This window comes from Malus domestica, chromosome 11, assembly GCF_042453785.1.
Source record: "Malus domestica chromosome 11, GDT2T_hap1".
Lineage (NCBI taxonomy): Eukaryota > Viridiplantae > Streptophyta > Magnoliopsida > Rosales > Rosaceae > Malus > Malus domestica.
The window spans coordinates 37,698,628-37,712,273 of NC_091671.1; the positions used below are offsets into that span (position 1 = coordinate 37,698,628).

The 13,646-nt window shown below is 36.2% G+C and overlaps 3 protein-coding genes across 3 annotated transcripts; all 3 read right to left on the reverse strand.

Annotated features, from left to right (window-relative positions):
• Positions 1-330: 330 nt before the first annotated feature.
• On the reverse strand, positions 331-2,807 carry LOC103448923 (guanine nucleotide-binding protein subunit gamma 1-like). The gene is made up of 4 exons (XM_008388185.4): positions 2,467-2,807; positions 813-865; positions 647-691; positions 331-553 (listed from the first exon to the last, which is right to left on the reverse strand). Exons 1-4 carry the CDS (start codon positions 2,629-2,631, stop codon positions 469-471), a joined length of 348 nt encoding a protein of 115 aa, XP_008386407.2. The 5' UTR covers positions 2,632-2,807; the 3' UTR covers positions 331-468.
• Positions 2,808-5,184: 2,377 nt separating this feature from the next.
• LOC103448947 (kihadalactone A synthase LFS-like) lies at positions 5,185-6,332 on the reverse strand. Its single transcript, XM_017335747.3, has one exon. It carries the CDS (start codon positions 6,249-6,251, stop codon positions 5,310-5,312), a length of 942 nt encoding a protein of 313 aa, XP_017191236.2. The 5' UTR covers positions 6,252-6,332; the 3' UTR covers positions 5,185-5,309.
• Positions 6,333-8,484: 2,152 nt separating this feature from the next.
• On the reverse strand, positions 8,485-11,249 carry LOC103448922 (ammonium transporter 2 member 5-like). Its single transcript, XM_008388184.3, has 3 exons — positions 10,662-11,249; positions 9,662-9,947; positions 8,485-9,026 (listed from the first exon to the last, which is right to left on the reverse strand). Exons 1-3 carry the CDS (start codon positions 11,247-11,249, stop codon positions 8,485-8,487), a joined length of 1,416 nt encoding a protein of 471 aa, XP_008386406.1.
• Positions 11,250-13,646: the final 2,397 nt, after the last annotated feature.

Here is a 13,646-nt window from a genome sequence, read left to right on the forward strand (position 1 = left end):
TTTCAAGCCCACACTAAAATGCTTAACGTGGGCTTACATGGATCGAAATGATGTGAAAACTTTGGGCCGAGAAAGGCTCAAGAATGAAAAATGACTTTTGACCATATGATGAGCATGAACGGTTGTGATTAAAATTTAGACAAAAGCCAAATCCTCATCAGTTTTGTTTTTGACAAAACGGCATTCTATCTACTCTAATGTAAAGAACAATGAGACTCAAATTTAAGTGTCGGAGTCGGAGGTCAGATACACTGCACATTACGGCAGTGTATCTGCCCAAATCCTCATCGTTTTTAAATCTGTTTTTCTTTTGACAAAACGATATTCAAATTTACTATAATGCCAAACTTCATTTAAGTCAATGGTCAATTCTACATTCAATTTGGTCAACGAAGGTGCTATGCTGCTAGCTAGAGCCTGTCCCGCAAACCATGGCAACAAATGTTAGATGGCATGAGATCCAAATCATCAGAGTATCCAGCAGCTGCAACTTTGTGAATCCTGCGGTCCTTCGAACCATCGATCCCATACCAGATTTACAGGTCCATTTGTTCTGCAACCAGAATAAATCAAGGATGGAGCATTAGACAATTGCAGCAAGTAACTTGTATTATTGCAGAGTGAGGAGATTGGTTATGGAACTTACAATGGGAGTAGAGGATCCAACCTGCCTTCGACGTAGGGAAGCAATCTAAGTGATATCAACAAAAACAGATCATTGCTCATCATTTTCTTTTGAGTTTATCAGATTTTTCATGCTAGGAACTTAATACTTGGGACAGGGTACTTTATATATGGTTGCTCAAACTTACTCTGAACAAATGGTTGAAACATTTTCGGTTCTTTCGAGCTCTCCCAACTCCTCCTGGATATCAAAGAAATAAAGTAACATCAAAATGTGATCGACTGTTTACAAATACTCACTCAACTATGACCTTCTGCAGTACTTTAAATATGACAACAATGCAGATAATACAATATCAACCGACACAAGTTTACAAATGTTGCACTAACTAAAAGAAGGAAGAATAAAAAGAGTATATAGACAATGTTAAAACACGAATAAGAAAAAACTCATCCACCTCATGCACATAACAAATGTAAAACGCTTATCTGTTAAATTAGAGCCATGAACTGCATGATTCATTTAAGTAATTAATCACAGAGAGCGCTTATTCTGTCTAAAGGGGTGTTGCTGTGGACCAGAAAGACTGTTTTCTACTTATATATCATTGCCAAGTCTAGCACTAATTCGGATAAGCTACGTATATAGAAATATGAAGGAAAATCTCAAATTGTTAGAACAAAACCTAGGACAATGCAAGGATATGGAACATAAGAAATTCCACAAGAGAAATAAAACAAGCAAACCAGACAATTCATACACGTATACAATCCAAACAACTTTGTTCCAAGTTCTTCGAAGACCAGAAGGTCCCTACAGCATCAATGCTTTGGAAGATGAAAATAAAACTGGACATCAGTTTAACTTGGAAGCCTAAAAACGAGAAATGTGGTTAGCTTTTTCTAAACTTGAGCTATGATAATGTTCCTTTCATACCTTGATTAAATTAAGCATTTGAGGGCTAATAAGGTGACATGATACCACAAAACGAACGCAAAGGAATGTATATAATCAATACATAAAACAACTACTGCTTGCAGTGTGTTTTTTGCAATCTAACCGTCAAACGGATTTTCACAGAGCCAAAATGTGGTGGTTCAACACATCCCACGTCAAGAACTAAATGATTGTTCAGATAACAATGAACTTTTCGACTACGTTACCATTCACCCCGTTGATCAGCAACGAGTTATATCTAGTGAGTTCTTGCAGTGTGATTTTCCCCTAAAACAGCTCTTAATCCACCCATATGAAAGAAAGCAACTTTAGTTTTCCAGTCAAATGTGCTGTTGACCAAGTCTGCAGCCTATTTGGTAACCTCACCAATTATACAACATCATCACCTCTCCAACAATTTCCCTAAATAAGTACGGAAAAACAGTCAGAGAAAATTGCATCCCTAAATCCCACATTTCCCACAAAATTGGAACTTCTCAATGTTTTGACCGCTCAAATTAAACGTCAAGATTTCAAAGAGAAGGACCAGCGACTCGTTCTTACATTCTTCAACGCCAAAGCCGGAATCATAACATGCAGTCAACCCATTTTCCAAAACCCAGAAATATTTTCTTCCTCAAATAACCAATCCCTAGATAACATGCCTTGGCAAAAATAACCCTCATCCCCTTTTCTTTCACCTTCCCTTTTCTGTAAAGAAAGTTACTTTCTTTACCTTTAACACACAAAGCTGCAAGCTTTTTTACACAAAACTTGAATTGCAACCTCAAAAGGGGAAAAATAGGAAGTGGGAAATGTTTTACACTGTTTTACAAGTAAGAATTTTCCCGGGAAACAAACAGCATTTAGAGACAGAAAGCAAGTGGCATAGAAAAGGAAGAAACCTGCAAGAACTTAAGTTCTTGTTCGAGGAGGCTGAGTTCGGCGAGAATCCGATGCCTTCCTCTCTTATCAGTGGACCCTCCTCCTCCTCCTCCTCCGACCAAACCACCCGGAACATCCAGCTGCTGCGCCTGTTCGTCCACCGACGACGCCGTATCGGACGCCATTCTTCTCTTCCAGCTCACGCACGCATTACAAACCCATGTAATGTATCAGCATACAGATCTGGTAGGTGGTGAAGAAAGAGGAAAATTTCGTCCAAGTTCGACTTTTCTCACTCTCTCGTATCTATATTTCAAGCAACAAGCTTTCACCAAAAAAATACAAAAATAAATACCAAGACTTTTGGAGACTCGTGGAAAGACTGTTTCTAACTATCTGTTAATTATTGTTCACTCATTTCATACCATACGTAATGAACAATTTTGACGACCCGTGGAAGGACTGTTTCTGTTAAATATTGTTCATTAGGTCATTTAATCATTTTATTTTTTAATACATGAATATTTTTACACTAAGAAAATAATGAGTTCGGCTAAGCCACATAATGGGTAACCTAATTTGGTATCCAATTCGTCATCCACGAGATTCAAACCTAAAACATCTCACTTTCAAGTAAAAAATAATACCACCAAATCGTAATATTGAATGAGAGCTCATTTAATCCATATTTTAAACTATATAATGTGTTTTCAAGTGGCAAAACAACAGCTAAGAGGCGGCTTTAGCTTTATTTAGAAGTGTTTTTTTTTCCTTCTTCGCCCCATTGTTTTTTTTTTTTTTTTTTTTTTACCAAAATGGTTTCACTTTAAAGTTTACAATAAAATATAAGTGTTTGGCAAAATTTTTAAAAGCAATGACATTCATACAACAGCTTTTAAAAGCAAAAACATCATGTAAGTTGCTTGAATAAAGCTGAGTTTTTAATGAATATTTTCAATTTTGTAAGCCTTCATTAGTTTTTAAAAATGACAATATTTAAACTTTTACACATATTTTTTCGATTGAAAACAAAATAACCGCCACCACCTACTATTGCAAACACTAATATTAAACCATCACTGTCATTACCACCACTACAACCATAACTCCACCATTGCTGGCACCACCGCCACCACTATCATTGTCACAACTAGTGTTATTATTACCACAATCGCCATCGTTGCTGCCACGCCCACCATCACCACCATACCACAATTGCCACCGCAACCGTCACTACCACCATTGTTGCCACCTTGACCACCATTGTTATATCTCTACACCCTAATCATAACAACTGGTAAGAGCACCATACCCTACTCCACCTTTGTCGCTACCATCATCACTACAACCATCACCACCGCCCTCGCCACCACTGTCATTGCCACCACCTTCGCTACCATGGCCATTTTTTTTATTATCTACAAATATAACACTTCTACATTAAAATTTACGAAATCCTTTTACACTGCTTTTTATACTCACAAAACTTTTAAAAATAAAATTTATCAAACGTTTAAATACTTTATTTTACAACTCATTATTCTTCAAACACAGCAGAAGTAGCTTTAAAAAAAAAATTAATGCAGCAATCCCAAATTGCCCTTTCTTGTTAGCTATTTCCCACTTGGAAAAGTGTCTGTCTTCCAGTGGGTCTCTTTCTATTTCCACGTACTTGAATAGGCATCTTCTATGTGTCCACTTATATACATACCACATGTTTTAAGAATAATTGAAAGCAATTGTTATGGCACTCTAAAAATTTTATTTTTACTCTTCATAACAATATTTTCTTTTTTTATATATAGAAAGTTTGAATTGCATAATAAAAATTTTAAAGTGCTACTAACAATTCCTTAATTAAAAATTAAAATAAACTGAATTACCAATTATTGTAGATTGGATTTAGCAAGAGCTTGGAGGATGCAAAAATGGAATCTTGAAGGCAGGGTATATGAGCTAACATTCTTTTTGGTGAAGTACTAATTTGGTCCCTAAATTATCACTTCAGTGAAAATTAGGTCCCTAAATTATTTTTTTTGGTAAAATAAGTCCCTAAAATTCATTAAAAATTGCTAATTTCATCTCTACTATTTTATTCAAAGCTATTTTATCCATTTTTTTTGTTAACTTAGGTCACTTGACATACTTAAGAGTGTAATATTGTCAATTTCTTGCCTATAAGCCCTTAACATTTCATATAAGTTGCGAATGGAACATCTAATTTACCATTCAAAGTTAACTTACACTATTTCTTATGAAAAACTACCAATTTACCCTCCAAAGTTAACTTCATACACTATTTTTTTATGAAAAACTACCAATCTACCCTCCAATGTGTATCACATGCAAATAACTTGATTAAATTGATGGAAAATTGAATATAGTAGCTTCGAATATAATATTAGGGATTTAATTGACAAATTTTTATAATTCAAGGGCTGGTTTTTTTGAAAAAAATTAATAATTTAGGGACCTAATTTTCACTGAAGTGATAATTGAAAGACTAAATTAGCAATTCACACTAAAAAGAAATCCCCGTGACGGGTTATGCTAAACATAATATTTTTTTTTTCTTTTCAGTCTCCAACTTCATTCAATATATTCTTCTCAATCCACGAAAAAAGAGTTTAGAAAACTTCAACATGTTTATAATAAAATCACTTCTGCAACAAACGCTTATGAGCTGAAATGTTTTTTAGAGAAACAATCTTGAAACGGGACCTTAGTCACCAGCTCAATACAAACAATAGCAGTTTATTTCCAGTGGAATTATGAAGCCAGGGTTGTAATAGATGTATTTGATTATAAAAGCCGTTTATCACACAGTAAAATCATCGTACTGCAACTGCAAAAGGCAGACCTTTTAAATTGCATTTGTAAGCCGAAAACGCTCTTCCAGGTAGTCCCCACTGCGGACGGGAGGAAATCTTGGCGGTGATTCTTCACTGCAACAACTTGCCAGACATTCCACGACACAATCTTCATTGGGATCCATGAAGAATGCGACGGAGTAGCGTTCTCGTCCTGCTGGCATCACTCTATGCAGTGTTGACCTGAACAAACAATTAGTCCACCTCTCCAGCATGTCCCCAATGTTGACAATGAATGCCCCATCTATGTGAAGAACATCTTCCCAGACTCGAGGTTGCTTAGATTTGTCCCTACAAACCTGAAGTCCAGGAACTCCATTGGATGCAAGGAGTGTGACCATGCCATAGTCTGAATGAGCAGAAGCACCATATATTTCTTCATCGGTTGATCCCAGCTCACCTGGATAGTGTAAAAGTCGAAGAAAACCCCTTGGTTTATTCAGTGCCCCCACTTTGTCGAAAAAGTCCTCATCTAGGTTTAAAGCCAGGGCAATCAGAGAGCTTAACCTTTTTCCAGCAGACAGGACTTTTCTATAGTACGATTCCATTGTAGGTCTCAAAGATGGAAGGATGTCTTCTGAAGGCCATTTATTCAAATGACTCTGAGTTGGGTCATATAAATTGCCGACGTAATAACTCTCTTTCGAGTCACCTTTGGAGCTGGAAGCGAAGTCGAGGTTTTCGGAAAAGAGTGGGGTGTATCCACTGTGACCACTGTGATGCTTGCGATCCAGTTTCAACTTATCTTCCAAAGGAAGCGAAAAGAAGTTGCTGCTCTGATCGAACACCTCTGCAAACAGCTCTTCCTCGACGCCATGATTCACCAGGTAGAAGAAACCACACTCTATGCATGCCTGACGGATTGAAGCGGCGGAGGAGATAGAATCTGATGAGGACAAGTCAATGATCGGCAGGTTCACTGCCTCCGTCGTCATCTGCTTACTTACTTTTAGACCTCCTGCTTTTCAAAACTCACGACAAAGAAAAGAGATTGGTTCCCTCAACACTCCGACCCTCCCGGCCATTATCGGTATGCTGAAATAATTGTTTCTTCGTTAATTACGAAATTATATGCATAGGAATCACCGATGCATATAACACCAAAGTTCTTGCTTACACAAATTTAACCTATGCATTGATTCTAGTGAAAGAGAATTTGAACCACATTATTACTATTTATTGTGAGGTTAAGCTCATCCCTTTCCTTTAGTGTAAATAATATCGTTTGTTAAAAAAAAAATTTAATTCTTTTTGCAAATGATATTGTAACCTAATCTAATCTATCATTAAAAAAAAACGTTTGAATTTCAATACAGGGGGAACAATTCTCTGACCAACATGTCACTCGGTACTATGGTCTAGTGGTATTTTTCTTCACTTATAAGTGAGAGGTCTTAGATTCGAATCTCGTAAATGACGAATTTGATATCAAATTAGATTACCTATTGTGTGATTTAACTAAACTCCTCATCCTCTTAATGTAAAATATATTATTGTATTTCCAATAAAATAAAATAAAATAAAATAAAAACCTCTGACCAACATGGCTTGTCGATATTTGCCACCACATGCAACCAATTGCTAAATATTTGAAGTAACTTCTCTTTCACGAAACATTGGAGTCTAGATCCTATGGCTAAACCATGTGCCTGCTCTCTAGGGTTTACAAGAAGCACATGATTCTTCTAAGCATCTCCAATGAAAGCGTTCTATATTTAGATTAGTCGAACTCAAGCCATCATGCACAGGCTCAACTTCTTTTCATTATTGTGGTGAAAGACCACTTGCATGAAGGGTTCTATATGAGACTGCTAAAGTAGTGAATATATATAGCCCATTTTAGAGCTCTGAGAAATTTTGAGACTCTAAAAAAAAATCTCTCTCAACAAGGGGTTATATACCTTTCGGCTCTATATAGGATTATATATTTATTTATGTAGTAATTTGATTACGTGATAAATTTATTTTTGTTTTAACTTTTTCTAAGTTGACTTTTAGACTTTGTTATCTTAAATTTTTTAATGAACATTTCAACCTAAAAAAAATTCAAATTCTGCACTTGTTCACTACTCACCTAACTCTTGTGTTTGGAGCATTTAAATACTATATTGTAATGAATTTATAATTTAGGTCTGTTTGTTGGTTTATGCTTTCAAATAACTAACTTGTAATGCCCTTACAATTTAGGTATGTTTTTTGTTTTTGTTTTCGGTTCAAGTCTCTAAACTACCAATGTTAAATTTCATCATTTTTTTATGAACTTTTAAATTTAGAAAATTAAACACAAAGCATAATATTTTTTTTTTCTTAATCAATAACACCAAAAAAAAAAAAAGTTGTTTGCTTATGTTTTCTTAATGAAACAAACACTTGAAAAATAAACCGCTGAAATCGAGACTACTACGAGGCCCTTAATTTGGAGAGATTTTTCAGTGTGACTGTCACACGAGGTAGTACATCACGTGTCCCTATATAAATGGTGGATTATGTGTGTTAAAAGGTTAATAACTTAAAAATTAAAAAATTTCACCACTTGCATAAAAATACGTGGTGTACCATCTGTGTTCCCGTCACAACTAAAAATAATTTCTCCATAATTTGGTGCAGGTTCCACCTCTTTTTGGAGCTAGATGTAGTCTAACTTTTTGCTACTCAAAAAAGGAAGTAGCTAACCATATGATAGATATACCCCTATTTTCCAGCTCAATGGGGATGAAAATTCCTCACTAGAGCTACCAATGTAGCCTAGAGGAAGATAAAATCCCAACTCCTCGAGGAAGATAAAACCCCCGTTGGGGATGCTCTAGGAATCCATGTCTCAAAAAATAAAAAATAAAAACCAGAAAATTGAGCTTTCATTTCAAATTCCAATTACAATGACAAAATAGTTTGTCAATATTTTTTTTAGTTCTTATTACATTAGATGATGAGTAGATTATGAACTCATTTGGAAGTGTTTTTAAAATGATTGAAAACGTTTTTAGAGAAAATCTTTTTGGGTTTCAAAAACACTTGCATTTTTACTAAGAATTAGTTCCAAAAACATTTTTACCAAAACATTTTTAGTTATTTTAAAATCACTTCCAAACGAACTTTACGTTTCTTGCAAGAAACCAAAATACAAATACAAATAAAAGTAGAAATAAACAAAATAAAAGCATATCAACTTCATGCTTCAGCTTTAGGCGCATTCATGGGAAACTCTTCCATTCCATAAACTGAGTTATGCTTGGAACCATCATACTTCTCTCCATCTCCCCACAATGCATAAGCCTCCTCGCCGTGGATCGCGTCATCACCGACCTGCAACTCGTCGTCGTTGAGCCTGAGTGGAATGAAAAGCCTCAAGAACAAGCAAATGATGCTAGTGATGATCACATTGACAGTAACCACAAACGCTACTCCTAGGAATTGGATTCCCATTTGCTTGAACCCTGCACCGACATGGCCACTTTGCAATCCATAGGCAAGGCCAATGTAGTGTTCCCACTTGTCGGTTAAGTAGAATATACGGCAGAGCTTCGGGTGGGCAAAGAAGCCGGCAAGGATGCCACCTAGGCTTCCGGCCACGGCGTGGGTGTGGAACACGGCCATGGTGTCATCGACTTGCTTTAGGATGCCGATTTTCTTGTGGAGGACCATCATAGTGTACCATGGGATGCTTCCTGACATCATTCCCATTATGATTGCTGCCCAACCTTGTACCACTCCTATACTCAAAAGATTATGTGACACAATAAGGCTTTGTTTGGTACTCTATTTGAATTCAATTTTCTAAACTCAAAAACATTTAAGTTTGAAGTCATAAGTACTTGTTTAGTATAACTATTTTCCAAATTGGATTCAAAACTAACTTAAAAAAATAGTCCATTTCTTGAAAATAGTACTAAAAGCGAGATTTTAAACTCTAAGCGCCATTGCTTTTTCTCTCTTCTCCTTTTATACGGAACAAGTTTTGCGGTCTTAAAGAAAATTGTTTTCAAGAGATGTTCTCAATAAATGTTTTAAGAAATGATGATTTTTTTTTAATAGAATACCAATTAAAGCAAGAGAAATGAAATGTTTATTTATGACATTTTGGACAAATAAAAAAAACATAAATAAGCAGAAAAACTAATGAAAATGATATGAAAACTTTGAGTTTTAAAGATAAAGATAAAATAATGGGTAAAGTGAATAGTACCAGAATTGATTTTTTAGTGTAAAAATGTGGTTTTTCGTTAAAATGAACAGTACCGAAAACTTTTCATTAAAATTCCCTAAATAAGGAGGAGTTTGTAGAAATAAAAAACAAGGGTAAGCCAAAATTATTTGAGTATTTTTATGTGAATCGAGTAATTTATACCTGCAGCAGGAGTAATGCAAACTAAGCCAGTGATCATGCCTTGAGTGGCACCGATCACAGAGGGCTTCCCGAAGAAAGCAATGTCAAGCAAGAGCCACGTCAGCAAGCTAGTGGCAGTGCACACGTGGGTGTTGAGGACGGCCAGAGATGCGTCTGTGCTCACCATGTAAGGATCTCCACCGTTAAATCCACTCCACCCCATCCAAAGTAGGCCCGCCCCAGCAAGCATCAGCAGAATGTTGTTTGGTGGAAATCTCTCCCTGTCATTGGTTGCCCTTGGCCCAACCTGAATCCTCAAGGAAAACAATATTTGTGGTTTACTTGTAAAACCAACTTAATTTTAACCCATATAATAAATTTCATTGATAGAAGTGCGTTAAATTAGTTGATTAGGATAATATGTTCGCTCTCTTGTATTTAAGTTTAATTCATTATACTAATATAAAATTTCTAGTAGATGCGAGACATACTAAAAATGTTCTGTCATAGACATGTTGCTCATATTAGAATATAGCAGTCTAACATAAAATAAAAATATTCCATATATCCGGTGGTGGTTCAAGAGTTTTTATGCAACCTTTTCTTAAAAATCAGTTTTTAGGGGCAAATTCTATGTATAAACTCTAAACAATTATTATTAGACTTTGATTTCACCAGGCCTAGACTTCACTGAAAGGGTGACTGATAGGCTAGATTAAAATGCTCAATACTATGTATGGAGCAATGTAGGCCACCCTAACCATCAAGGCTTCACGCCATGCGATTGTCGAGAGAACGTCTATCATACGTAGCCTTATCATTTTTTGCAAATAGGTTTTGTGGGTTAATAAAGAGTAAACTTTGGCTGAGCTAAAATTATGATGTATTTTACGATCAGTGGCTCAAATTCTAATGGTTAATTTTTGGCCAGTGATGCTCGAGAGGCCATAATACATCAATGGTCAAATTTCATCCACATAAAGGTTAAACGACTGAAGTTAGTAAAATTGTGTTGACTTACCCAGTACGCAGCAGTGAAACCAGCAACACCAGAAGAGAGATGAATGACGTAGCCGCCAGAGTAGTCAATAAGCCCCATCTTATACAACCAGCCATTGGGGTAAAAAATACTATAGCAAGTAATTGTGTAAGAAAATGTCAACCAAAGGGGTACAAATAACATCCATGCATGGAAGTTCATCCTCCCCAACAAAGCCCCAGCGATCAAAATCAACGTAATGGCCGCAAACACGAACTGAAAATAAATCATAGTTGCATTTGGAAGAAACCCACTGAATGTTCTTTTCAGCAGGAAGGCTTGGTCCATGGCCACGTTGGGTCGGCCGAGGAACGGGAAGAGCTGGTCCCCGAACGACATTTGGTAGCCCCAGCCGACCCAACAGACCAAGACTGCTGCGAAGGCGTACAGAGCCATGAAGGCGGAGTTCACCGCCCACTTCTTTTTCACTATGCTTCCGTAGAGAATGACAAGCCCTGGCACGCTCTGCATGCCAACGAGCGTGGCAGCCGTGAGTTGCCAAGCATTGTCACCCTTGCTGAGCCAATCAGGGCTCGCCTCGTCAGGTTGGAGGTTCAATGGGAGCGCCATTGCGATGGATTGACGAATAAGCTTAGGGCATAGAGTTTAGATGATGATTGTGTGTTGATTTATGAATGGGATGCCAATGAACGCTTTATAAATTTATTTGTGGATTGTGACCTTGAAGCATCGGAGCTTTTGCTGTCCTTGCCTGGATCTTTTTTGGTTCTATGTGATTTTTGTCCAGATTAATGAATCTGAAAATTGTCCGCAGAGTAATTCAGGGTTCAGGGGCGTGTGAAGTTACTGATGTGCCATTTGACCTTGTTGGTTGATAACTAGATATTTGCACGTTTGATGGCTAAAATTGTAACTGGATTGAGATTCATCGTTCATTACCAAGAGATTCCTAAGCTTTAGCGTCTCTCTTTCGTGTCGTTTCCCACGACGGTGAATCCAATGGCTACAAGTTGCGGCACAGGAATTCCCGCCATTCGCATGGGGGCTTGCTCTTGGCCAATAGATTGATGGTTCCGATGGAGGAACATAATATATTAAAGTAAATTCTTTTTAATTAACAGGTTAAATAATTGGTTTTTTATTTTATTTTATATTTTTGTGCAAATTAAGGGATTATAATAAGTAATCTACGTATACATATCATTAAGAATAATGCTAGGAATACCAAATTTGCAAATCAAATGATGTGTCATCGATAAAAAATAAGCACGTTAATCAATACTTAAGTCAAGGTAATGCTAGGGAGATCAAAATTTTAAAACAAATTAACAAATCAAATGATGTGGTTGTAGATGATTGATTTATTAAGTAAGTGTCAATTAACGTGCTTATTTTTTATTAGTGATAGATCATTTGATTTTCAAATTTGGTTTTATCCCTTAAATAATAATTCAATCATCAACATCCACATCATTTGGTTTACAAGATTTGGTTTAAAAATTTGATCTTCCTAGCATTACTCTGTAATTATTTTTTGCAAATTGTAAGCTCAAAGTCAAGGCCAATGAGGTCGTTTGGATTGGATGGTTTAGATTCATAAATCCTTACACTAGTTGTTGCGTGGTTAGGGATGGTAGAAAGGTTCGATTAGTTCAATCCTATGTTTGTAGCCTAACCTATTCTATTAAGAAGTTAAGACACTTAATCCCAATACCTTCGACCTTAACTCTAAGACTAGGAGATACTTTTTTGTGTGTATTGAGAACACCGACATGTTGTGTTACCATTTCATATGTTATTAAATGAATGTACGTCAATATTCATATGTCCTACTTCTCAAGTATAATAAAAATAACAAATATACTATTAATGAAACAATAACACAAACGATATTGTTTAGGATACACCTAAAAGTTATTCTGAGACCAAGGTCTCGAGATTTGGAATTAGGCCACCGACGCCAATGAATATACTCAAGTTAATCCGAGACTAAGGTCTCGAGACTTGGCATTAGTACATCTCTATCTCTCTATCTCCTCTGAACATCACGCCCTCCTCTTCTCCACCTCATCTTCTCCCCACTTTCACAGCTGCATGCATGTCCTCCTCTTTTTTTATTTATTTTTTATTTTTATTTTTTATAAATTAAAACAACAATATCACTTCCACTCCAATACTGTTATTATAGAAAAAAACATTATTGTGATTACGCTCTCCTCTTCTCTTCTTCATTTTGGTCTCAGATATGAAACTCTTTTTTTGTTTCAAGTCTGATAATTTTCTTTAGCTTTGTGTTTAATGATGTATTTTTGCTTTTGGTTGTGGGTTTCTGAATTCAAGTGTTTATCGACGCTCAGAGGACACAGAGTGTAACTCTCTCTCTCTCTCTCTCTCAGTTTTGTTTCTCTGTTAATTTGTAATTTGGTTTGGGGTTGTGATGAGTAGATTTTATATTATATATTTTACCCTAATCTTAGTATATTTTGGTTAATATATTGGAAGAATTTTGATACTTTGAATTGTATTTTCAATATAGGACTTTCGACTTCCTCTGGAGCAAAACAGGACCAAATGGACGAATTTTGGAGTAATTCCAGTTGGAGGACGTTCGTGAGTCACTTAGCTTGATCGTATCAAAATTTGGGATTTTCCACCAAGCGGTTATTTTCTGGCGATGAAATAAAGAAGCAGTGCGCAGTGCTGGAAAATGACGTTTTTGGGCTTAAATTGCGTTTTTGGAGCTCAAGATGACATCGGATGGGTTCGTGGCCTTCTGGAAAAGTGTTCAGAATATTCCAAACATCAAATCCAACTATATTGGGCCAGTTTTGGAGCAGCTTATGGGCCAAAACGTGGCTGTTCAGATTTTAGACGAATTTTACTATTTTTATTTAGGGTTTTTATTAATTTTAGTTTGCTAGGGTTTGTGTGGTGGCTTAGGAGATATATTGCTTGGCCGTCTACAGTTTTAAAAAACGCTTTATTTTATGCAATATTGGAGACAGA

Bases quoted from the DNA above. Each gene is read 5' to 3' on its own strand.
- LOC103448922 (XM_008388184.3), bottom strand. From the start codon at position 11,249: ATGGCGCTCCCATTGAACCTCCAACCTGACGAGGCGAGCCCTGATTGG. The intron at 9,948-10,661 runs GTAAGTCAACAC...TTGAGGATTCAG, and splicing joins GTTTCACTGCTGCGTACTGG to GTTGGGCCAAGGGCAACCAA. The intron at 9,027-9,661 runs GTATAAATTACT...TTTTGAGTATAG, and splicing joins TTGCATTACTCCTGCTGCAG to GAGTGGTACAAGGTTGGGCA.
- LOC103448947 (XM_017335747.3), bottom strand. From the start codon at position 6,251: ATGACGACGGAGGCAGTGAACCTGCCGATCATTGACTTGTCCTCATCA.
- LOC103448923 (XM_008388185.4), bottom strand. From the start codon at position 2,631: ATGGCGTCCGATACGGCGTCGTCGGTGGACGAACAGGCGCAGCAGCTG. The intron at 692-812 runs GTAAGTTTGAGC...GATATCACTTAG, and splicing joins GTTTCAACCATTTGTTCAGA to ATTGCTTCCCTACGTCGAAG. The intron at 554-646 runs GTAAGTTCCATA...TTCTGGTTGCAG, and splicing joins TTGGATCCTCTACTCCCATT to AACAAATGGACCTGTAAATC.